General features: G+C 35.8%; 1 protein-coding gene across 1 annotated transcript in view; it reads right to left on the bottom strand.

Moving 5' to 3' along the window:
• Positions 1-27,010, bottom strand: part of CCDC148 (coiled-coil domain containing 148) — a 224,129-nt gene that overhangs the window by 125,662 nt on the left and 71,457 nt on the right. Inside the window, 6 exon segments of the mRNA XM_033112425.1 lie at positions 18,538-18,719; positions 18,799-18,894; positions 20,052-20,203; positions 20,406-20,488; positions 26,812-26,866; positions 26,869-26,914. Of these exon segments, the coding sequence (XP_032968316.1) occupies positions 18,538-18,719; positions 18,799-18,894; positions 20,052-20,203; positions 20,406-20,488; positions 26,812-26,866; positions 26,869-26,914 (614 nt within the window).

Genomic DNA, 27,010 nt, shown 5'->3' with positions numbered 1-27,010 from the left:
GATTTTAGAAAACTCACATCTCAACAGCTTGTTCCAATTACCACAATTACACAAATTGTAAGTCGTTTTTCTAGTATATGTAGAATAAAAATAATAAACATCTTAAAAGAAATCATATATAAATACTCACAATATTATTATTTTTAGAGTATTTATAGCAAACACTTCCCACAGCCTCAGGCTTAAATCTTGAGGCAAATATTCACATCAGCAATAATGATGCCACAGTCATACATCTCCATTAGGATGCTGTCTGTGAGGCAGAAAACTCCCACCATGACATATAAATATATACATATTGAGTCTCCTAGATGGTAAACCTATAAGAGGAATATTCAAACATAAAACCATCTTCACAATAAAAAAGTAGTCATTTCCTACTTAGCTTCTAAAATAAAATCAAATTTAATGTATTTGCATTTCTAACTTCAAATCTGGACATTTATTTTCCTCATCAAATGTTGTCTTTCTTTTTTTTAAAAAAGATTTTTATTAAAATCTAGTTCACATACAATAGTATATTAGTTTCAGGTGTAAGCCATAGTTATTCCACATTTATATACCTAAAGAAGTGATCACTGTGATAAGTCCAGCAACCATCTGACATTGCACCATGCTATGAAAATGTTATTGACTACATTCCCCATGCTATGCGTTACATCCCCATGACTTATTTGTTTTATACCTGGAAATTTGAACCTCTTATTCCGCTCTACCTTCTTTCTCCCCTTTAAAAATTTGTCAATTACAGTTGACATTCAATATTATTTTATATTAATTTCAGGTGTACTGCATAGTGGTTAGACATTTACAAAACTTAAGAAGTGATCCTCCTAACTAGTCTAGTACCCACCTAGCACTATACACTTATTACTATATCATTGACTATATTCCCTATACTTTATTTTATATCCTCATGACTTTTATAACTACCAATTGGTACGTCTTAATCCCTTAACCTTTTTCACCCTGTCCCACAACCCTCTCTCATCTATCACCCTGATAAATCTAGTACCCATCTGACACCATACATAGTTATTACAATACTATTCACTATATTCCTTATGCTCTACCCTACATCCTCATGACTACTGTGTAACAACCAATTTGCACTTCTTAATCTCTTCATTTTTTTCACCCACATCCAATCTGGCAACCATCAAAATGTTCTCTGTATATATGCATTTTCTTTTCTGTTTTGTTCATTTTTGTTGTTTAAATTCCACATATGAGCAAAATTATATTGCATTTGTCTTTCTCTGACATACTCCACTCAGCACAATGCCCTCCAGGTCCACCCATACCACTGCAGATGGCAAGAACACATTCCCTTCCATGGCCGAGCAATATTCCATTGTACATATGTACCACCTCCTCTTTATCCATTCATCCATCGACAGACACCCAGTCTGCCTCCACATCTTGTCTATTGTAAACAATGCTGCAATGAACATGTGGATGCACACATCCCCTTTAAGTAGTGTTTTGGGTTTCTTTGGATAAATATCCAGAAGTAGGATTACTGGGTCCTTCTTTGTCTCTTGTTACAGTCTTTGTTTAAAGTCTATTTTGTTTAGTATAAGTATTGCTACTCCTGATTTTTGTTGTTGTATCCATTTTCATAAAATATCCTTTTCCATCCCTTTACTTTCAGTCAGTATGTGTCTTTGTATCTGAAGTGAGTCTCTTATAGGTAGCACATGTAAGAGTCTTGTTTTCTTTATCCATTGAGCCTTGGGATGATGGGTTGTGAGGACTGGTCATGACTACAGTGGAGGAGCTGTGCTGCAGGGGCTGACCCTACAGAACAGAATTTACTTGATCAGGGCTCTGGTGCATGCTCAATTTGACTTTTGGGTATGTCACCCTTGAAGGTGTCCAGGTGATGCTTTGGCTTGTTCTGACGCTGTCCACTGAGGCTTCCTGGGAGGGGCCCCATTGCAGGCCACGTTCAGCCACAGCCTATACCCTGGCATGAGCTACAAAGCAATCCGCAGATGGCCGCTGCTAGCACTGGACTTGGAGATGCCTGAGAGAGGTCAAGCCATAAACCAAGGCCAACTATCACTAGAGCCAGGCTTTGGGATGCTCAATCAGAGGTATGGTCATGCCAAAGCCAGATGGTGCTTATTTGGGTTTTGTGAACCTTTGGGAAGTTTTAGAAAAGTCTGCAGCATAAGCCAAAACAGGTCCTTTGTATGGGTAAGCCACTGGAAGAAGTTTGGGTGGGTCTGCAAGTTGGGTGGGGTGGGGTCTCAGGCAATCACCAGCGCAGAGTGAATGAATGTTGTTAGCTAGATTAATGGAAACTCACATATGGCAGCTATCTGAGTTGGCATGAGGGGATTGGGGAAAGCTCAACAAAGAAACAATGGCTTTTGCCAGCTCCTTCACCCAGGAGAAAACGGCACTTCCAGCCCTCACCCTGAAGTTAGATAATTCAGTTCCTCCCTGTATGTCCCTGGATCATTTTGAGCTGCTGCCCCAGGGCTGGAGCTCAGAGCAAGTGAGTCAGTAAGTCCGTGCATGGTCCCTTTAAGAGGAGGGCTTGAGACTCCAACTATCCTCTTGTCACTCAGCCACCATCTCTGCTGGTTTTCACAGACTGAAATTTTGGGGACTTTTCTCTCTGTCATCGGAACCCTGGGCTGGGGAGTCTAGTGTGGGTCTGAGACCCCTCACTCCTCCAGGGGAGACCTTCACAGCCAAGGTAACCCTCCTGATTTTTAATGGTCAAACACAGGTGTGGGACCAGGCCGTTCTGCATCTCTTCCCTTCCTACCAGTCTCGAGGTGGCTTCTTTTGTTTGTCCTTAGTTGTAGGACTTCAGTTCAGCTAGATTTTAGGCAATTCTCAATGACAGTTGTTCTGTAGTTTAGTTGTAAGTTTGATGCAATCGTGACAAGAGGCGAGCACAGAATTTACTCTGACATTTTGATGGAAAATCCCTCCATCTTTCAATTGTACAGAAAAATCTATATAAAATAGCTTAGCTATGTAAAACAACTGGGTTGGCTTTTACTTTCTGAAGTTCTTGTTTAATTTAACTGCTTTGCTAGTGATTATAACAGAATGAACTAAATTACACAGATATTGAAAAATAATCTGCTCACTTATCTACTTTCTGAATTTGAAGAAAATGACTATTTTTAAATTAAAAAATTAAATTTATTGGGGTGACAGTAGTTAGTAAAATTACATAGGTTTTAACTGTACAGTTCTATATCATCTATGTGTCACATTGTGTGCTCACCACCCAGTCAATTCTCCTTCCGTGACCATATATTTGACCCCCTTTACCCTCTTCTACCATCCCCCCTCCCCTCTTACCCTCTGGTAACCATTAAACGGTTATCTGTGTCTATGAGTTTTTATTCCTTTATTTGTCTTATTCCTTTGTTGTTTTCAGTTTTATGTCACATATGAGTGAAGTCATATGGTTCTCAACTTTTTCTGACTTTTTTTGCTTAGCATAATAATCTCAAGATCCATGTTGTTGCAAATGGCAGTATTTCATCTTTTCTTCTGGCAGAGCAGTATTCTATTGTGTATATATATGCCACATCTTCTTTAGCTATCCTATCCTTCCTTCAACTACCGAAGGACACTGGTTGTTTCCATGTCTTGGCCACCATAAATAATGTTGCAATGAACATAGGGGTATATACATATCTTTACAGATAATTGTTTTCTGATTTTTTGGGTAGATACCCAGGAGAGGGATTGCTGGGTCATACAGTAATTCTATTCTTAATTTTTAGAGGAACCTCCACACTGACTTCCAGAGTGGTTGCACCAATCTACATTCTCACCAAGAATGTATGAGGGTTCCTTTTTCTCCACAGCCTCTGCCACACTTGTTATTATTTGTCTTGATGATGATAGCCATTATAATAGGTGTGAGGTGATATCTCCTTGTGGTTTTGATCTGCATTTCCCTAACAGCTAGTGAAGTTGAGCATTTTTTAAATATATCTGTTGTCTTCTTGGGAAAAATTTCTGTTCATGTCCTCTGACCATTTTTTAATTGGATTGTTTGTCTTTTTGCTGTTGAGTTGTATGAGTTCCTTATATATTTTAGCCCCTTACCTGAGGCACTGTTTGCAAATATCTTCTCCCATTCAGTTGGCTGTATCTTTATTTTGTTGATGGTCTCTTTGCTCTGCAGAAGATTTTTAGTTTGATATAGTCCCATTCATTTATTTTAGCTTTTACTTCCCTTGCTTTTGAGGTCAAATTCATAAAATCCTCTTTGAACCCAAGGTCCATAAGTTTGGTACCTATGTTTTCTTCTATGCAGATTATTGTAGAAAAATTTAAATAATACTTTAAAATTACCCTAAATTTTAGCAATTTTTATAATATCTTTAGACAAAAGATCTTTGGCAGGTCTCTGCAATTTCTATTCTTATTGTCCATCCAAATTTTTTAATTTAAATTATTTTGTAATTTTCATCTTTAAAATAGCATGTGAAGATTTTATAGTTTCCAGGTCTACTGAGCACTTCTAAAACTTCAGGGAATTTTAGTCTGCAGAATTATGAGATATTTACCTCTCCATCCCCACTCACCCTACCCCCAGATATTGAAGTCCACTGATAACATTTTATCATGATTTCCAAGGATATGAGACAAAACAGGTAATCCAATAAAAGAGGATGACAGGGCTGTGAGAATTCAACCAGACTTAGGCTTATTGTCTCTTTATTATTTGAGTCATTCCAAAAATCCGAAACTGACTCACAATTAACTTAGCTACCAGTTTTCTTTGTAGTCATGCTTAAACTACTTCCTTGGGGTCTGGTTCCATGACATCAAAATACATTTGGGGGAATGGGCAGCCTATGATGGCAAACGAGATACACATGGGGAACAGGTACTTTAACAATAAAAATAATTCTATGAAACTAAGCATTGTGTTTACAAACTGGCTGAAAGTTGTTTTACATTTTCTCAGAGTGAAAGGAACTTTCCAGCAAAATGGTAAATTCTGCTCCCTGCAACTAGCCGGTGCAGTTATCAGCATCTGGCGACTGCCTTGAGATTTGAAAATGGCCATAGTGAATGTAGCCTAAAGAAATACTTTATCTCTTCAAGTGTAACATTATCAGGGGACACCTAGTACTTCTCCACTGAGAAGTATAATTGCAGTGAGCCACTGGTGGATTAACATGGATAAAAGATATCTCTGACACCATCTGCTTGTTTGGCAGCACTAGATCTGACCCTGCAGAAAATATAACTTGACTTCACTTTCAACATTGTCTTTCCAAATCAGACCCATCCAAACACCAAATCTAATCAGCCTGTTTCCTAAAACTCTTCCCACTACCCACCATCACACCCAAGGCCCAGTGTCCTAATACAAATCTATCTTTAATTTTCATCCTGGTTTATTGGAAGCTCCCTGGCCTCAGACTCATTTTTAATCAACAGAATCTGTTCTTTGGGTTTTGTTTGGATACATATGTGGTCTTCCCATAGGATGTATTCCCACTTAGCAGTTTTTACCTCCAGGTCCCCAGGCTCTGCCCAGTCTAGCTACATAGGTGGGAGCTGACAGCCAGAATAAAGTGGGCTTTCAGGAATACGTTCAAAATTTACTGAATTGAAAAATCAACGATGACAAAAAGTGGCCCATAGAGTTAAACCAGAACTTGTACCAACATCCAAAGCCACTTGTGCTGAGGGATGACAGGAAAGTGAAAATAAGGCAGCCTTCTAAAAGTGATGGTTCCAGAATTTCTTAAAGGAAAGTTAATGGATGGGAAGCTGGTCAGAAGAGAAGGCTAAGTGACTAATTCGGGAAGCTATAATTGCTATTGAATAGCTAGCACACTGATTTTATTTATATATTTTAAAGAGCAGTTTGTGTAGAAAGCTCAATTCTTTTGCTTAGAATGTGTATTGTTTGGAGGTAAAATGTTTATTTTCGTGATGATGGCGAGACTCTTCAACCATCTTTTGTCCCAGCACTTACCTACCACTAATTTTTTTTAAATTAAAGTTTACCGGGGTGACAATTGTTCACCTACCACTAATTTAAGAGGCCATATAATTCAGAGTGGAAGTTTTGCGATATATGATCAATATAAAAGCCTGTTAAAAGTAAAATGCAAATGGCTCAACCACCGCATATGCTGGTTTTAAATAATTATGTTCATCGTAAGAAGTGTAAGGAGAAGGTACTTATAGCAGACCCTGCCTCTACTCCTGCTCTGTCCACCAGAATCCTGATTTTATGCATGATCTACCTTCCTCCAGAGGCCCCCCACTTGAGGGAAGATGAGCCCCATCGCCAGCTCTGGAAGTGAATCTTGATCGATCTTAAGCCATTCACAAACATCCACTCATAAGCTTCCCATTCCTCTGGCCAGTGTTTGGTATAAGCATGGACAAAAGACCCAAATCTGGCCAATGAATGTAAGAAGTCTTCTGGGACATGATTTCCTAGCTCTTAAGACAAGCCACAGGAAGAAAAGGGACCTTTCTGCTTCTGAGTGTTGTGGTTCGGAACTACTGCAATTGTGAGGCAGGAAATCATCTAACCTGCAAGAAGACAGAGCAAGAGAATGCAGAAAACCAGACCTCACTGTACCTGGATTTCTCTACCTCTGCACTTCCTGTGAAATAAGATAAGAAATCACCAATTATTTGTTACTTGACTTGGGTTGGCTATTCTTTTACTTACAGACAAAGATAACCTATTTTATAGCTAACTGAAGGGAAGAAAAATGACTTCTTAAAAAATGTAGCATCCTTCTATTGCTTTGGATGGAAAGCACTGTGAAGGATGTAGAGGTTAAAGAGATGCAGCCCCATGTGGCCAGAGACTAGCACCTACAGCAACTCTCCACAGCTGATTGGGAACAGACAAGTGTCTAACACCAAAGGCCATGTTTAAGACAAAAAACAAACTAAACAAAATCAGATCAAACTCAAATAAACAGAATCAATAAAGACATGATCATCTACAAACACAGTATTTACACTAATTTTTTTAAAAATCTTCTATTGAGCTAAAATCTACCTCCATGTTACCATTTTATTCATCACTTTTGGGGAACAAGTACATTTTTAAGTGCAATAAAGTTGAAGTGAATAAAGTTCCTTTATATAGACATTATGATCCAATTGTCCAGGTTAAGAAGCAAGAATAAAAAACTGGTCTACTTCTTTGGGATGGCATGAGGAAAAAAATTAACCATCATGAGGCTTCTGAAATTTTAATTGCTTCATAAAAATGCTGTAATATCACCTCAAATCAACTACCAGTAATCATAAAGAAATTATAAGGGGCTGGCCTAGTGGCTCAGGAAGTTGGGGCTCCGTGCTCCTAATCCCGAAGGCTGCCGGTTCGATTCCCACATGGGCCAATGGGCTCTCAAACACAAGGTTGCCTTGCCTGTTCAACTCCTCAACTCCCACAAGGGATGGTGGACTGCACCCCCTGCAACTAGCAACAGCAACTGGACCTGGAGTTGAGCTGCGCCCTCTACAACTAAGACTGAAAGGACAACTTGAAGCTGAACGGCATCCTCCACAACTAAGATTGAAAGGACAACAACTTGATTTGGAAAAATGTCCTGGAAGTACACACTGTTCCTCAATAAAGTCCTATTTCCCCTTCCCAATAACATCTTTAAAAAAAAAAAAAAGAAATTAAGAATCGATTAGAGGGATGATGATTCTCTTTCACAGTTTGTTTTTTTTAGACATCAACAATGTTCAACTTTATGTTCTTTTATAGGCATTAATATGGAAAATAAACATAAACCTGTAAGTATGGTGATTATAATTTCTTATATTATCAGTTCTCCATAGTTTTAGTTCTAGTGACAGGTTCCTTCAAAGGACTATATTTACCCACAGTTGGACTTCATCATATAAGGAGTAGGAAAAATTTGTTATGAACAATTGATTTGAAATATAAAATAGGTGTTATAATTCCTCTCAGGTCAAAAATTTGGCAATCGTATCAATAGAAATTTTAATCTTGTTTTTGCTTATACCTACACATATTTTATTATTTTAACAACAAATTCTATTTGTATTATCCAGGTTAAAAATTATACATGTCAACTGTCTTGGAAAAAAAATCTGTCAAGCTGCTATGATTCTATTGTCTCCAATCTGATTTACTCAAGATTGATTTGATTTCACATCCAGCAAAGAACAGGATCCTCTCTAAATGACTCTCACTCCTTCATCCTGTAAAACCCAGATTTTTCAGTCTCCTGAAGTATTAAAAATGTAGCCTCATGCCCCATTAACTGTGTAGTTCCTGGCTGAAACAATTATATCAGGAAGGTGCTGGGGGCCGCAGTGATGCTTACAATAAAGACCATTGACCTAGAAATTTATAGCCACCTTTCTTAGATATACTTTTCACAAATACATTTAAACAAACATAGCATACAGGTAATATACAGAATGAGTTATTAATCAAACAAAGACAAACTCTAAGACTAGTTTTTGGGGTATCCTGTAGAAATTGGACCTATTTTTTTCCATTGATAAAATGCATTCCACCACAGCCAAGAGAATTTAAACTACACTTTATTCCCACAACAAACCCAAACTAGGTTAAGCAATCACCAAATGTGGCTTTTGGTTCAAGAGTCATAAAGTAATTAAGTATTTTCAATGATGTATTTATTTTAAGAGAAACAGACTAAACACCCATGACAAAAAATAAGATCGTAATCTACAACTGTTCCTCCCCGCTAACAAATATAAATTCCAAGGTCAGGTTGGACAATCCCGGATGGAATATGCCAAGAGAAAAAGGGAATTGCAGTGACCCAGAATGTTGCTGAGTGGGTCATGTAACCAATGTGACTAAGTGAACACATTGGTGTTCAAATAATTATGCTCCTGTTTTCAAGCATTTCTCCCTTATTAACCACTTTTGACATACAACCAGCCCAGACCAGAAATGTAAAACCTGAGACTGGGACATGCCCGGGCACTGAACCTTACCAAAATTCTGAGACTACATTCTCAGAGAAAAATGCCACCTGGTAATTAAGGCTCCAATGTTTTAACTTGCTATGAGTTCATCAAATAAGCAAATGTCAGTTATTTATTATGCTCCTTTCCCTCACTTTCTTCTATCTTGTATTCATCAAGCAACAAACATGTATTTGTTTTTTCAAATGTCTTTTAAATAAAATTATGTGAAGCCACTTACTGTTTCTTTGGTACTAGCTTCTGATGCTGGCTTTTATCTACGTCATCTTTTATCTTTTTCATATTTTGCCAATTCTGTTGGCAGACCTTTCACATAAGGACAGTGATATTACACAGTTATGCTATGTAGATAAATACTGAAAAAGAGAAGCAATATGAACAAGACACTGGTGCTATTCACACATTATAGCAAAGTCCAATGTCCTGATCAACAAGTCTAAAAGATGAGCCGAATGATAGAAAGTTCTTGGTGAAAGTATAATTTGTTTCTATTTTCCTAGAAAGCAATATGGCAATATTCTAAAAAGCCTTAGAATTTTTCATATCCTTTGACTCATCAATTCCATTTCTAGGAATTCTTCTTCAGGGAATAATCATGGGATTAATCAAAATATAGTAACAAAGTTGTTTGTTCCAGGTTTTTATAGAAATATCAAAGTATGTTATAAATAATTGTGCAAAAGCAGGAAATGCATTGATTTTTTTTATGGTACAACCATTATTATAATACCATGCATGTAATAAAAAACATGTTGTAAAAGAATATTTAATATGGTTACCTAAAACATAGAAGGTTAGTAAACATTTATTGAAAAATGAATAATATTGGATCTGATTCATTAACAGGTAAAACAATAGACATGTGTAGAGTACTTTTTCATTTTTATAAACAACATACATAAATCTGAATTATACAAAATGTTACCAGAGAGTATTGGGAACTAGATTAACTATAGATTCTTCTCTTTGCTTGCCTTGATTGTTAAATTTTTTCTCTAATAAACATAATTATTTCTGTTATGAGAATGTAAATACACAGAGGGTGCCAAAAAAATGTACACACATTTTAAGAAAGGAAAAAACTATATTAAAATTACACTGATGGTAACCACTTTGAGCACCTCTTATAATTGCAGAAGTCAAACTTGACTTGTATTCATCTTTTGCTTTTAGTATATATTGAGTGTTACAATTTTAATACAGTTTTTTTTTCCTTTCTTAAAATGTGTATACATTTTTTTGGCACCCTCTGTACACACACACACACACACACACACACACATCCATAGGCCACTAAATAGTTATGTTGAAAGCTACTAACAAGTAGGGTAAATTGAAACAATTTAGCTAAAAAAATATGAAACTATGGGCCTTGGCAATACACACTCAGAGGGACAAAACTGTTAAAATTATGTGGACTTTAAATAGCATTCATTTTCAGATCCCATAAAATAGAATAATAATGATGAATCAACACTATAAAATTTAATATGCCTATCAAACAATAAAGTAGAAATTACTTGTTATCACTCTATAGCTTTTGCCACATATTGGCCTCAGATCCACCATAGCTACATGGAGCATCATTCAGTTATGTCTCATCTATATGATTAATTTATCCGAATGCTAGAAAATTAAAGCCACAATCTCATCTGAGTCTAAAACAAGCAATTAAACTTGTCTTCATGTTACTAATGAAATGCAACCCTAATAAAATCTAGCTTCACAAATGTACTGAATAAAGAAATAGCCTCAATTGTAGTAAATAATTTTAATAATATATTTTAGTAAAAGTCAACATCTTTCACAGCTATGATGTCCAATGTAGCAGCCACTAGCCACCAGTTTAGCGCCTGAAATATGGTTGGTCCCAACTGATATGCGTGGTAGGTATAAAATGTAGACCAGATTTCACAGACTTTGTATGGAAAAAAGAATGTGATAGATCTCACGTATAACTGCAAAATATTGATTATCTGTTGCAATTATAATATTTTGGAACTACTGAGTTAAAATATACAATTAAAATAAATTTAACCTTTAAAACTATTTTAATACGGCTACTTAAATGTTAAATGATATATATGTGGCTCAAATCTATGGCCCACATAATCCATTAAATAGCATTGATCTAGTAATCAACCCAATTTACCAAAATCCTGGTAACATACATGTAAATGCTTGAAGTAGTTTGATGTGAGTGAAAAGCTTTCTATTCAGATGACCAGAAGAAACTCATTCCTGCTCAACTATGCATTACCTCAGAAACTTTGGGGAAACTGCTCACCTGCTGAACTGCAGTTTCTTCATCTGTAAAACAGAGCTTTTTAATGGGGTGTATTGAGGATTTAAATGACCTATACTTGGCATGTCATATAACAGGTACCCATTAAATACCAATGGTTTCCTCTTCATTCTTTAACTTAGATATTTAAAAATCTGTATTTTTGCTTTACAAAACAGAAAGAGCATGTATGCCAAAATTATTTGTAATTTTTACTACCTGGAGATAACTATTGTTATTGTTTGTTTGGGTGGATAAGCTCGCAGTCTTTTTTCTATAGTTATATAGATATAGATGTAACACTTTCAGAGGGAAAGAAAAACATAAGCCATGTTATACAAACTGTTTTGTAACCTTATTTTTAATTGCCTAGCAACTTATTGCAACTATCTGTGACATTAAAAAGATTTAATATAATTATGAATGATAGTGTGTTATTTAAATATGTGGATATCATAATTGATGAAGCTAATCCCATGTTTGTTGGCTATCTAGTCATTTTGAAGATTTTGCTCTCACTAAAGAGGGAAAAAACAATATTGAACATCCTTGAAGTCAACTATTTGTTTTACTTCTATGATTATTTCCTTGAAAATTATTTCTAAAGAAAAAATATTATTAACATTTATGAAGATTTTGGATGCAATATTGCCAGATTGCTTTCCAAAAGAGTTTGCACACCAATCCTGTATAAAAATGCCCATTTGTCCCATATTTTAACCATAGATAAATTTATTTTATGTGTCACCATTTTGTAGGTAAAAATCTGATTACTTTTAAATTTTTCATTGCTTTGATGAGTACAGAGGTTTTCATAAATTTCTTTGTCATTGTATTTAGAATTACCACCTAGAGTTCCATGGATTGCCAGCATGACATCTGTTCACCTCCCAGTGTCTGCACCATATACTCTGTATCCCCACCTGTTACTGTGGTAAATAAATCATCAGTGCTTAGTCCTCCCTTTGTGTATTGTATCCCATTGCTGGATTCTTCTCCTTAGCATCAAGCATATGATATTTCTCCCATTTTGAGTAAAACAAAAGAGAAAACAACAACAATAAAGTCTCGCCCTCCTTTCTTGCTCTCCTTTTCAAAAGATATTCTCAAAAGCGTTGTCTAGTCTCATTGTCTTCAGTGTTCTCCATCCATTCACTCAAATCCAACCCCATCAGGCATTCCTTCCCACTTCTTCTATAGTCACGAAAACCTCCATCTAAAGCCACAGTCAGTGATCAGTCCTCTTCTGTTTGACTTAGCCACGTTCACTCGGTGCACGACCCCTCCTCAGCTCACACCGCTGCCCACTCCCTCTCACTTGCCTTCCAGGGCAGCACACTCTTGGTTTTCTTCATATCTCCCAGATCCTTTCTCAATGTCCTTGGTTGGTTACCCCTCTTCTCACTGACACCTGAATGCCGGCAGACCCAAGAGATCAGTTTTTGATCTTTGATGTTGTCTCTTCACTCATTTTGATGATCACATCCAACTGCATGCTGATGACTCACACACATGTATCTCCAGCTCAGATCTCTCCCTAACCTGCAGACTCACAGAACTGACTGCCTTCTCAAAATTGGTACTTAGGTATCTGACAGCACCTCAGAGGCAACATGTCCGGACCTGAAAGCCAGACTTCCCCGCAGTCAAATCTTGCTTCACTTAGTCTTTCCCATCTCAGTTGATAGTAATTCTATCCTTCCAGTTGCTCAACCCAGAAATGTTGGCCTATTCTCGTTGCTCTCTTTTTTCTCACATACCTTATGAAATCTGTCAGCAGATGGCTTTAATTTTACAATACGTCCAAAAGCTATTTCACACCACTTCTACTTCCTGATCTAGGCCACCATTATCTCCCATCTGGATTACTTTAATAAAGTGTTCAATTTTTTTTTTCTTCCCTACCTCCACCTTAAACACAACTGTCAAAGTGATCCTGCTAAACCATGAGTTAGGTCTTGTTACTTTGCATGCTTCTCTCACACTTCTGCTTCCAACAGCTTCCTGTATCTGAAAGTTTTTACAATGGCCACAATGCTCTCAGTGTCCCCCTCTTCACCCTACTTCTTTGACTGCAGCTTCTACTACTCTGTCCATGTATCACTGTGTTGCTGCCATGTTAGCCTTTTGCCAGCCACATGCCCATCTCAGTAAACACTGGCTAAAACACCATTACCCCAAATTTCTGCATGGTTAGCTCTCTAAGCCCCATCATGGCTTTGCTTCAATGTCACTTTTTCAACCAGGCCTATCCTGAAACTTCCATTCAAAACTGCAATCTGCCCCACTCCCCCACAGCCTCAGCAACTTGACTTTTACTCTAACTCTATGATTTCATAGCACATCTCGCCTTCTAATACACTACGGTGCATAATTTAAGTGTCATGTTTATTGTTTGTTGTCTCCAACTTGCTTCATGAGTAGAGGACTTTTTATCTATTTTATGCCAGTAGTTGCTCAGTAAATACTTGTTGAAAATATAAATGATAAACTGTTTCTTTGTCTCTTTTGTCCCTTTTGGCTGTTTATCAATCAATTTGCAAAGTGTCTTCATATATTAAATACTTTAATTTTTTGTGACTGATATGTTTCCAATGTTTTCCCATTTGTCATTCAATTTTTACCCTTGTTATTTTCCTTTTAAAAAATTATGTTTTTAGAATAGATAATATGTTCACATGCTTCAAAATCCAAAAGGAATAATAAAAAAGGGGCATACAATAAAAATTCTCTCTCACACTTACCCCCCCAGGCATTTAGCTCCCCGCCCTAGAGCTGATGAATGTTACCAATTTCTGCATATTTTTTCAGACATATAAAAACAAATATATACGTTAAAAAATGTATATATGTATATATACACACACACACACACATATATATATTTGTTTTTATATGTCTGTGCGTGTGGTTCTGTGTGTGAGCGTACATTTAATTTTCCCTGTTTTATACATTGTGCACTGCACATTATTTTGTTTGCTTAACCCAATACCACACCTTAACTCTAACCGTTGGAGATTATTCCATGTTAGTAAATGTAAGTATTCACATTCTTTTTTTTTTTATTTTCTTTCTTTTCAGTCCAGAGAGTAATATACATTGTATGGTTGTACAATTATCTGTAAAACTAGTCCTTATTGATATTAAGATTCTTTCCTCAATCTTTAGCTACTGCAGTAAATAACTAAAACTAAATCACTATATACAAGTATATTTATATGATGTATTATTGAGATGTGAAAACCATTGGGACAAAGGGTATATGCTTTGTGATATGATAAGTCCTACCAAACTGCTGTCTGTAGAAAAGTTACACCAATTTAGATCGCCTTTGGCAGAATATGAAATACCTGCTTTCCCACACCCTCACACATGTAAGGTTTAGCTGCTGATGAAAGACACCACTCAAGTTCTTTAAGTATAAAGGAATGGATGACCAGATATTATATGACTTGCAATATAATTGGAAGGGCTAGAGGAGCAATTTCCAGCTCCTAGGAAGTCACAATGCCTCTGTTGTGATTAGGAATGTCCACAGCGCTTCAGGAAGCTACAACTGCTGAGACTGATCCACACCAACAAAATGAATGCGTCACTCCCAGCCTTTTTTTCCCTTTAACTTAATTTTGAATCCAAATCTTATGCAAGTATTTATGATTGTCAAAATCTAAATCACATCCATTGACCTATGTATTCATGACAACATGATATCATTTATAAAATGTTTAATTTAATACACGAGGTCAGGCAATTACGTTCACGAACATATCCTAGAAAAAGTGCTATATACCTCATGCTGAATATCACTATGGTCACCTTCGAAGTACTCCCCTTGGGCAGCTATGCACCAACGCCAGCACCTAGTCCACCCTTCAAAGCAATTTTGGAACTCTTTTTCTGGAATGGCGATCAGAGCTGTCGTCGTATTACCCTTGATGTCCTGAATGTCATCAAAATGTCTTCCTTTCAATATTTCCTTTATCTTCACGTAAAGAAAGAAGTCATTGGGGGCCAGATCAGTTGAGTAGGGAGGGTGTTCCGATACAGTTATTTGTTTACTGGCTAAAACCCCCCTCACAGACAGTGCCATGTGAGCTGGTACATTGTCGTGATGCAAGAACCATGAATTGGCAAAAAGTTCAGGTCATTCTGTCTAACTTTTTGACACAGCCTTTACAGCACTTCCAAATAGTTAACTTGGTTAACTATTTGTCCAGTTGGTACAAATTCATAATGAATAATCCCTCTGATATCAAAAAAGGTTAGGAACATTGTTGCAACAAAGTTTGTGAACTTAATTGTCAGACCTCGTGTAATAGCAAAGGTCCTCATTATTGCTTCCTCCCACCCCCAGAATTTTTCTAACTGTTTTTGCTTATTTCTTTTTTAATGGAAAACTAAAATTCAGATTAATTTTTAAAACCTTGTGAATAATTTTATTAGAATCACATTAAATTTGTAGGCTTAGGGGGAAAATATCTGTAATTGTTGAATCTTCTGTTCTAAAAATAAGGTATGGCTTATTCAAGTCTTATGTTCTTCAGTAACGTTTTAAAGTCTTCTTCCAGTAGTATAGATCATTTCTTGTTAAACAAGTTCCTACATATACTATATTTATAGTTGCTACTGCAAAGTACGTTCTTTTCATTATATCTTTTAGCTGGCCATTGCTTGTCTATAAAACCAAGTTTGGTTCTATTATGTTAATTTTATATCACTAAATTATCTTATTACTTGTTTAGATTTTTTTCTTGTGAATGCCTTGGATTTTCCAAATAAAAACTCATTATCTGCAAATAAGATAACTCTAGCTATTTCTTTCAGTGTTTTATAACTCTTTCTCTTGTCTAATTTTATTGCCTAGAATATGCAGAATAACATTAAATAATGGTGGTGATGGCAGATGCTTGTCAGTTATGAAAATGCTTCTATTGTTTCCCTTTAGGTTTTGAAGGGTTTATATATTTTATAATGGTTAAGTGTATTCATCATAATTGTAACAGTTTAACATTTTTTTAAGGACAGATGCTCAAATTTTTAATGGTATTTTAGAGTCCATGAAGGTAAGCTACAGAAGATCTATTTAGATTCATTATTGTAATGTGTTGGTGGATCCTCATTGCAAGTATTTTATTTAGGATTTTTGTATCAATAGATGTGAGACTAGGCTGTCATTTTCTTTTTTGTGCAATACTTTTCAAATTTTCTATCAATGTAATGCTGCTTCATAAACATAACTTAAAAGCTTTTTTCTTTTTTATGCCCTGTAACAGTTAAATAGCAATGAAATGTACTTTTTTCTTCGTATTTTAAATTAGTAAACTTTATTGTTTAGAGTAGTTTGAGGAGTACGATAAATATGAGCAAAAGTACAAAAAAATCCCATATTTCTTCAGTCCTCACATATGTACAACGTCCCTACTCTCAACATCCTGCACCACAGTGGTGCATTGATTACAATCAATAAACCTACACTGACGCATCATTATGATCAAAAGTCGTCGTTTACATTAGGTGTGCGTTCTATGAGTTTTGATAAATGCCTAATGGCACGTGTCCACCACTGTAGCATCATACAGATAATTTCACTGCCCTAAAAATCTGTGCTCTGCCTATTTATACCTTCCTCACCCTAACCCTTGGCAACCACTGATCTTTTTACTGCCTCCATAGTTATGTCCTTTTCAGAATGTCATAGAGTTGGAATCATACAGTATGCAGCCTTTTCAGATTAGCTTCCTTCGCTTAGTAAAATGCATTTAAGTTTCTTCTATGTATTTTCACAGCTTGATAGCTCATTTCCTTTTAGTATTGAATAATAATCCCTTATCTGGATGTAGCAGTTTATTTATCCATTCACCTACTGAAGGATATCTTGGTTGCTTCCAAGTTTTGGCAATAATTAATAAACCTGCTATAAACATCCATGCTCAGGTTTTTGTATGGACATAAATTTTCAACCACTTTGGCTAAATATTAAGGAGATAGTCTACAGAAGTCTGAATATGATTTGTGTAGGTATAGTTTTTTGGGGGTATTTGGCATGTCTGGTGTTATCTGAGCTTCCTGGATCTATGGTTTGGTGTCTGACATTAACTGGGGGAAATTCTCAGTCTCTGTTGCTTCAAATATTTCTAGTATTCTTTTCTCTTCTCTTGGTATTCCCAGCATATGTATGTTATGCCTTTGGTAGTTGTCCCAATCAATCTTTCCCTTAGGTTTGAAATTTTTCCTTTATAATAATTTAAATTATTAGAGATATTTTCTGTTTTCTGTATGTCTTTTTGTTCTACTTATCTGCTGCATATTCCCAGACATTTAAAACTTTCTAATTTATTTTGATATTATATATCTATATTTGGCTGTGCAAGTTTCACCCCCACAGCCGACCCCCAGTTATTCTTTATTTTGAAACTTTGGCTGATTTTACAACTTACTCTTCCTAATAAATTAGGAAAAATCTCTTTAATAAGGTCAGGATGGGGAGGGGAGAGAGGATATTTGTTTTATAATTGGAGACTTAAACTAAGTGCATGGTGAGTTAACACTTTAGTGTGACTGAGTTTCAATTAAAGTGTAATTAATTAATTAATCAATCAACACATATGAACGATATATTATTCAATTTTTTTCCTCAACTTTATTGCAAGATGGAAGGAAAACAGGAAGGCAGGGAGGCAGGGAGGGAGGGGGCTCCTAGGAGACCAAAATGTGTCTGTTACGGAGGAAGATGTGACCATCGCCACAGAGATGTAAAAAAGAAGCTTAGGTCAGGAAAGCCTCACACTGCACCTAGGATTTCTTACTTGGCTAGTAAAGAGCCCAGTGAGAGGACTATTTTCATCATGTTTCAACCTTACATAAATCTTTAAAACCATTATTTCAGGGAAATTATCTTGAAGAAATTATCTTGACTATTCAATGGTCAATCTGAATATTTATCGATTGACTGTATTCCAATCACATAGTAACTATGAAAGCAGTAAATCAGAAATATAGTAACCTCCCACAAAACTATAAATTTAGTGGCAAAAATCTATATAATTCAAGTAGTTTCTTTCTTTCTTTTTTTTTTTTTTAACTTTTATTTATTTTAAGTGTGTTTTTCCAGGACCCATCAGCTCCAAGTCAAGTAGTTGTTTCAATCTGGTTGTGGAGGACGCAGTTCACAGTGGCCCATGTGGGGATCGAACTGGCAACTTTGTTGTTAAGAGCATAGTGCTCTAACCAACTGAGCTAACTGGCCACCCCCAATAATTCAAGTAGTTTTATCTTATTACCTGTATATGTCTTCTAACTGCAGATCAAACTCTTGAAGTTTCTTTTGATATTTCTCTGTTAAGTTATAGAACTCATTAAAAATTGAAGATTTCAAATCAGAATATGGGCATTCCAAAGTTTCTAATTCCGTAGGCAGTTTACTAAGCATGTTATTCCTTTCTTTTGAAGAATGATCTAGTATCTGAAAAAAAATTACGTGATTACTTTATTTAACACAAACGACAAATTGATAAACAAATTATTATCTGTATGACACTTACTTTCATACTCCAGTCTGAAAGACTACTTTCTAATTTCTGTTGCTCCAGGCTAAGTCTTTCAAACACAGCTTTCAATTGTTTTTTCACAAAGTCAACCTATGGGACATTTAAAACAAGCAATATGCAAATAATTGTGATTCATCCAATATTTACATTTAAAGGTACAGGAATTATCCTCAAAAGCAAATAACTGATAAAAACTTAGATAAGAGAAAGTACCTCGAGGACCTGTGGAAGAAGTTAAGAGATGCCACAGCCAGGCAGTGCTTATCAGAGGGAGCATCTAGACACATAGCCCAAAAATGGGCCTAGGAAGTACAGTGGGGTCCTAGCCCCTTGTACCCACATTTTGGGTTTGTTTGTGGTAAGGCAGAGAGCTTACCAGATTGTTTGTGTCAATCACCCTTCCTTCTCTTGAATCCTTGCCTAAAATCCCCAGCTAGGCAAGGGATTTTTTAATATTTTTAAAATTATTATTTATTAAAGCAATATAACAACTCTACAGAATAACTAAAAAATAGAGTAAGAAAAATCACCTAAAAGCCTACATCTACTGTAACTATGATCATGGAGTTTATGCTCCAATCAGGGAAGGTAGACAATAAACTAATGAAAAATAGCTACGAAATTATCAGAAGGTAAGTAATGTAAAAGCAGGGTGAGGTCCTAGGGAATGACTGTGGCTTCTCTCAGGTGGGTGATGACAGGCCTTTCAGAGGAGAGAATATTTAAACGAAGACCTAAAGGACAAAAAGTGCCATCAGTGGGATGGAGGAAACAGCCCATGCAAAGGCCTTGAAACAGAAAAGATCAAGCCATGTGTGAGAACAGAAAGAAGGCCAGCATCGTGTGACAAGGTCTAGGAGGGGAGGATGTGTCAGGTAGAGGAGACTGAAGAAGCAGAGAGGGGCCTGATGTACAGGGAGAAATGATGGGCCAGCAGGAGCCCGGAGGGAATTTATTAGGGCGTGTGACTTGACCCTCCTGCACTGAAGGTAGATTCCAGAATGTATTGGGAGGAGGGGCAAGGATCAAAACAGGGAGACTGGTTATTAGGCCATTGTAACATTCCAGGTGAGAAATGATCATGCTTGGACAGCTTTAGGGATATTTTTAAGATGTTGAGTAGACAAAATTGGCTATAGCTTGTATTAAAATACACAAGACACACATGTTTGTTTCTTATCTCAAAATGTTTTAGTTGGGACAAAAGTGAACTATCACATTATTAAAAGTAAAGGTAACATACTGACCTCTTCCAGTACTTCCGTTGAGTTAAACTCCGTATGTGAATGTGAATGCTGTGAAATGTGATGCTGTCTGTATTTTAGGTCTGCTCTCAATTGCTGAATAGGATTTATCACATTTTTAAGATATGTGAAATATTGTTCTGATAACTCTTGTTCTGTGGGGAAACAAAATCAAATCAAGGTGACACATTATTTTAAGTTTCTTCAAAACAGGTTTTTAGAGTGTAGACTTATTTTTGGATTCCTTTAGAAAAAAAACAAACCAGTTAATATTAAAAGAACATGAAGTGAGTGGCCCACTTTCATCTTCAAAACAAAACTCCCCTTTAAATATAGGATTAAAAAAAAAAATCTCACCAAAATTTGTAAGGTCCGAAAGACATTCATTTCCAATGTTCTTTTCACTGAGAAAGGATTTTATCTCAGATTCCATTTTACATCTGAAATAGATATTATCTCAATCATTTTTTACAATCATAAACCTATATAAGTTGAAAAAATAACTAGTAGTAGAAATTTAATTTCATGTGGTTTTAGTCACCTGTTTATTCATTCAGACCATATACTAAATCCCTAACATGGATTAGGTATTTGCCAGACACGATTAACAGACAGTTGGTGCTGTCCAAAATGTCCACTGAGACATTTGGTCCACACCAAAATGTCTTTGAAATTTGGTCCTGTCCAAAACATTTATGAGCATATTTGGTCCATGCCAAATGGTCCTTGATATTTGGTCCTGTCAATAATGTCCACGCTTCAGAAAAATGTCTCCTCGTGTCCTCTGTCCATTTTTTAATTGGGCCTCTAATGTCCTTCTCTGTCTCCTCGTGTCCTCTTTTTTTTTTGGTTGTCGGTTTTACTGGTGTTGAGTTAAATGAGTTTTTTAATAAATTTTGGACATTAACCCCTTACCAGATGTATCATTGACAAATATCTTGTCCCATTCAGTAGGATGCCTTTTTGTTTTATTGATGGTTTCCTTTGCTGTGAAAAAACTTTTCAGTTTGATGTAATCCCATATGTTTATTTTTTTTCTTACTTCCCTTGCCCGAGGGGATATATCTATCAGTAAAAATATTGCTAAGGGTAATGTCTGCAAATTTACTTCCCATATTTTCTTCTAGGAGTTTTATGGTTTCGAATCTTACATTTAAGTCTTCAATCCATTTTAAATTTATTCTTGTATATGGCATACAGAAGTGGTCCAACTTCATTTTTTTGCATGTCTGTCCAGATTTCCCAGCACCATTTATTGAATAGACTGGGGGAGAGGGTTTATCACTTTGTGAGAGGTGTAAATGTCTGACTTTCACATTGTTTTGTATACCTGAAACTGATTAAAAAAAAAAAATGTCCACACCTAGAAAATGTCCCTGGGTTCAGAGAGCCTACAACATTTATTTCTATGTTTGCTTTACAGGATTCTTACATAAAAAATATGTTTTATTGCTCTGCTAATTGTGCTGTGGCTGTATTGCCAATAACAACCCTTCTTACCTTGGCAGCCTACCTGGTAATGGCAAATGGGGTTAGGTAGAGGGGTCTAGGTTAGAATCTTGCAGAAAAGCAGGGTTTATATTAACTATGCACATTTTGAACAGGACCAAATATCAAGGATATTTTGGCGTGGACCAAATGGCTCTATGGATGTTTTGAACAAGGACAAATGTCCTGCAAGGGCCGCCACTGAGACAGAAAGTGACCACTCCGAGGCAGAAGTAACAGCATGAGCATAGGCAAGCACGAAACATGCCCGAGCACTATTTCATACGGACAGGCTGAGGGGTACTAAGCTGACCCGACCTGCTCAGTAGATCTGTGTTTCAGAAAGATTCCAAAGGCAGCAAGATGGAGGATGGGCTGGTAAGAGGGGTGATCAATAAAAACGGAAAATAAAGGAGGGGATCAGGTAAATAAGGACTAACGAAGAGATTATTTTAAACGTTAAGAGATGATTGAGGTCCTAGGGGAATGGGAGAACAAGTATATTTGATTTTTATACACTAATATAAGAAATAAATCTTAATGACCTTTCACTATATTATTTAAATATTATGCAGTCATTTTTAGAGTAAAACCATAATCAGCTCTAAATGGACATTCCAAAATATTGTAGTTGATCCCTTGCTTATGGCAGATTTAATAAAATCATAGAAAAGAGTTTTGTTTCATCTTTATTAAAATACAAAATTAAGTTGGCATAAAATTAAAAGTTACAATTTTTATTGTTGTAATTGCAACAATTACAATACTTTAATACAATGTTTATTTTCATTTTTCTATAAGTGTCTAGCCCTTGTCTACATGAATGTATATTTCAAGTCACTGTAATTATGGCATATGTACCATTTTATATTGGGTTTTCAAAAAATAATACTTTAAAATATTTCTAAATAATTTTCATAATTATCATTTATTTTATATATGTGCAATCTTCTTTGAAGTCAATTCACTTACATGGGACAGGGGTTTTGTTTGTATGTATAAAGGAGAGGTGATATTATAGATGACACTTCACTGTGTGTTTTCCCAGTATGTACTTTTTGACAGAAGTATTTTTACAATTACATTTGAAACTGTCAAATGGAGGATGGGTGCATGAGAGTGAAGCAAAACCGGAAGTTATTTCATAATGGATTTGCTTAAACAAAAATATAGCACTTAAAAAACCATCTAGCTCAGTTCCCTTACATTTTCAGCACCAGAGAGCCATATTAGAACATACAAACCAACAGAAGTGGCTTTGTGCATATAGGACATGAACCTGCTACTTTGCATGTAATAATTCTAGTAAGCTCCATCCCAACTTTGGAAATCAACAACCTTGACCCATCAGATAAGAACAGCCCATTTCTCTGATTATCCTGAGTGCCCCACAAATCCAGAAACATTTGTTATGCCCTCAAGAACCTCAAGAACCTGGGGCTAGCTTCTGAATGCAGGCTAACATTTTCCAAGTAGTGTTCTATAAAAAAGTAATGTCAATGAGATGCTGGGGGGAAGTGGGAAATGGTGAACTAAACAAAATTCGACAAGCCTCTACGGTGCAGGATTTCACAGAAACTTGCTTACGTTAAGGTGCATTAACGTTCTCCAAAAAGGGGAAGACATATAAAGTATTTTCTTAATTTGTAAGACCAATGAAATCGATTGTTCTCCATCGAGTATCTTGAACAATATTTCTGTTTTGTAGAATATAATTTAGGAAATATAGGTAAGAAATGTGATGGACATAAGAATAGTACAAGTGGTAACTGTGGAGAAGAGAACCCTGCCCTGTTCCTCATTGACAGGCTAGACCAAGTTAGCACTCTGCGGTACATAACCTCCTCCACATCTGAAGAGGCAATGAATGCAAGGCAACTTTCCCTGTCCAAATATGCCAATTTAAGTGTCTCCTAATGTTATTTGGCCTTTCCTTTGTACCGTTGTATATGATGGTACTGCAAAAAACCTCTTGAGTGACCGTTTGCCTGATGATATATTAACCTATTTCCTAGATATGCACAGTTGCAGTGCAACCACCTGCAAGATAAACCAGCCTGATGAAGGACATTTTTGAGTTCTCAGGAATCTACTCTCTGTACAGGTCCTCGTCCTGCCAAGAGGGTGCCAAAGATCTAGATGTAGAATCAGTCTCCTCAGAACATCAGAAATTACCCAGAGCTTCCTGAGATTTCTAGGGCAACTGCTTAGTTACCCATTTTGGCAGAACAAGAGAAACATGGAGTGCAAGAGAATAGTAGAGTCAGAAGTCATTTAACCAAACAATAAGCAAACAAACATGGATTGTGAAAAACAGAGCGAGAGAGTACATTCAAGTTCCATAAATGGAACTAACAGCCTGGAGATCTGTGGAAAATTAGGGCCCAGAGTAGGCTGAACGCCAAAGCTTTAGCCCCTCCAACAAGGAAGGAACTCAGCGGCACTGACACCTTAGGCTCAGCTATTTGATCCACTTCTCACTCCTGAAGTGTGTCAAGTGTACACAGAGGCTGGAGAAGGAAGTCTGACAACTAACTATTGACTAAGGAACGAGCTCAGGAGCTGGGCTCAGAGAGAGTTCTAGGTACCACAGTAAAAACACTGGTCTCAATTTCATCTTTAAAGACACATTTCCAGACAACATTTAATTGTTGTGGGTAAGACCCCATGATATCCTTTGTATTAATATAAAGGTGATACTATTAAAATAATGCTTTAAAACTAAAATTGTGAGCAAGAGGCTACATGTATTTCTAACAGAAATTTGATTAAAAACATCCCTTGTAGGAATTGTAGTAAAAGTAGTAAGCTGGACAAATAAACCCCTCAAACTTTATTATCAAAAACTGTTAATTAAAATAAAAATTGTAATTCATAATCACATGGCCAATATAAATAACTTCCTCTTAAACTGTAAACCAGTCATTCTGAAACAAGGAGCAAGGGACCCTGGGGAAGTGTATCAAGGTTTTCAAGGGGTGTAGTTTGAGAAAACATATTAATTATTAAATATAATTTTATAAATTTAAATATAAAATATAACTTTATATTTGTAAATTCTGTGTGAGTAGTTTCCTCAGTACAGATGTCAAAGAATTAAAATTTGGCAAAATCTTTTTTTTTTTTACCAGGTTTTCCTAAAAATAAGACCTAGCCAGACCGTCAGCTCTAATGCGTCTTTTGGAGCAAATCCTACTATAAGACCAAGACTTCTTTTAATATAATATAAGACCCGATCTTATATTAATTTTTGCTCCAAAAAACGCATTAGAGCTGATGGTCCGGCTAGGTCTTATTTTCAGGGAAGCATGGTAGCAATGCTAAACCAATTAGATTTCAGGTGGTGTGAATGGAACCCTGTGGGAAAAAGAAAAAACTGCTCAACTCCAAGGTCATGGAGCACAGGAGTTAAAAACGAGTGCTCCAATACCACCTTCAAATAAACTAGTAATTTGCCTTCGACAAATAACTTTAATCCTCTGAACCTCAAGATTCTCATCTGTAAAATGGGGATAGCATTGATTCCTACTCTGCAGCAACACTGTAAAGGAGTAAATGAAATAAAGCATGTAAAGTACTTAACATATCACCCAGCACATGCTAAATTACCCAACAAAACTTAGGGATCATTGTAGGCCCTTACCTTCTGCAGGCCCGAGATTCTCAAATGGAGTCTGTCATGGTGATACATAAGAATATTGTACTTTAAATTATTTTAATAAAAGGGAATTGTAGATTTTTAAAAGTTGAGAAAAACTGACAGAGCTTAAACTCTTTATTTTCTGGTGGTCCCTAAATTCTCCACAAATTGAGCCACAGTCTAACTGTCCTCCTTTTACCATTAATTTTTTAAAAAATTTTACTGAACATGTGTTGAAATTAACCTGCTTTCTAGAATAACACAGAACATTTTCTTGGAATTCATCTTTTTGTACAATTTTTAGCGCTACAAGTTGCAAGACATTAAGGTTATTATATTACTTGAATGTTCCTCACTTCCATCATCTTTATGTCATCCCAGGTCAACAAAAAGAATTATTTTCCACAAAAATATATATGCACCTCTTCTATCAAGCTCATTAACAACTTAATATACACATTAATAAGAGTATGACATAGCCAAGATCAAAAACTTTCACCCATTACATTTGAGCTCGCATCAGTGAGCACCATAATTAAAACCTCCTAAGGGCCTTCTTTTTTATCATGTTTCAAGTTATGCAAATTTTCAAGAAAAATTTGTCTAATGGGCCCAAACTTCCTCTCCACAAAAGGTAACTTTTGAGGGATAAGATGAATCTAATTTCTTTTTATAGCAGCAGTATGGTGACAAAGTCTATATAATTTTGTTTTTCTGTTTTAAGTTATACAGTGATGTAGAAACATTTCCAATCATGAGCCTTTTACTTCACATGTAGGAATCTTTTGACAGAATAAGAAACTCTTATACTATAAAAAAACACCTAAATCAAAGGTAAATGGTATTTGGAAATTTAACTTAATATAAAATCATAAAAGTTACGTATTTTGATACAAAATATACACTTAAAATATATTTTAAAAAGCATATTTCATAAATACAACCATCATTAAAACTGGTATATATATGCCTCAAATGGAGGGAAAACGCATCTGCCTTCTCTTTTTGCCTTGCCTTTGGAAAGTTTATTTTTCAAAGATTACAATTTAAAATCAAGTATAGAATCATCATTTAGTTTTTAATTTGTCTTGAAGTAATTGTTGGAAATAATAACAAAAGTCAAAAACCCAAATTGAATAAGCTAGTCATGCATGATACAGCTACATCTAGAAGTCACTGAGCAACTTGAACCCTTTAGATCATTCATTCGTTCATTGGTTGAAAGCATTTATGTGTCTTCTGCTGTGTATCCTACAATGAAAAAGATGAATATGATGGGATGTTTGCCCTAGCTTACCACTCTATGGGAAAGACAAATATGTAAACAATACTTATAATCCAAAGTGCTAGATACGTAAGTAGTTACAAGTATGAGTGAGAGCGCAGAAGAGTAATTAACAGATAGAGACTATCTTTTTTTCCCTAAGGAAAGTAAAAGCATATTAATATATTCACTGAATTCCAAATTAAACTGGAGAAATGAAAGGATTTTAATCTGACTCACATTGAAACTATAACTTTAAATTTTGAATACCATGGTTTAATTGACATGGAAAGTTATAAAACATCTAATTATAGAAGTGCAAGTCTTAGTGATTCCTAGGTGTTCCTATTGCAATTTCCCTCAGTTCTTACCTGATTTCATTTAGCCTTTGATGTTCCTGCCACCACACCTGCTTGTGTTGTTTTTTAGTGTTTGTTCCTTAGATATCTTGGAGGTCTGTACTGCTTTTCTGATCTAGATTTAGAACAAAAGAGGGGCCCATTTAATGTTTTTAAAATGTGTCTTCCACAATGCAAATGTTCAATCTATATTTTCTAATATAAATTTTTT

The sequence above is a fragment of the Rhinolophus ferrumequinum genome, chromosome 8, assembly GCF_004115265.2.
Source record: "Rhinolophus ferrumequinum isolate MPI-CBG mRhiFer1 chromosome 8, mRhiFer1_v1.p, whole genome shotgun sequence".
In the NCBI taxonomy this organism is placed as follows: domain Eukaryota; kingdom Metazoa; phylum Chordata; class Mammalia; order Chiroptera; family Rhinolophidae; genus Rhinolophus; species Rhinolophus ferrumequinum.
This window is presented reverse-complemented; position numbering and strand designations above follow the sequence as displayed.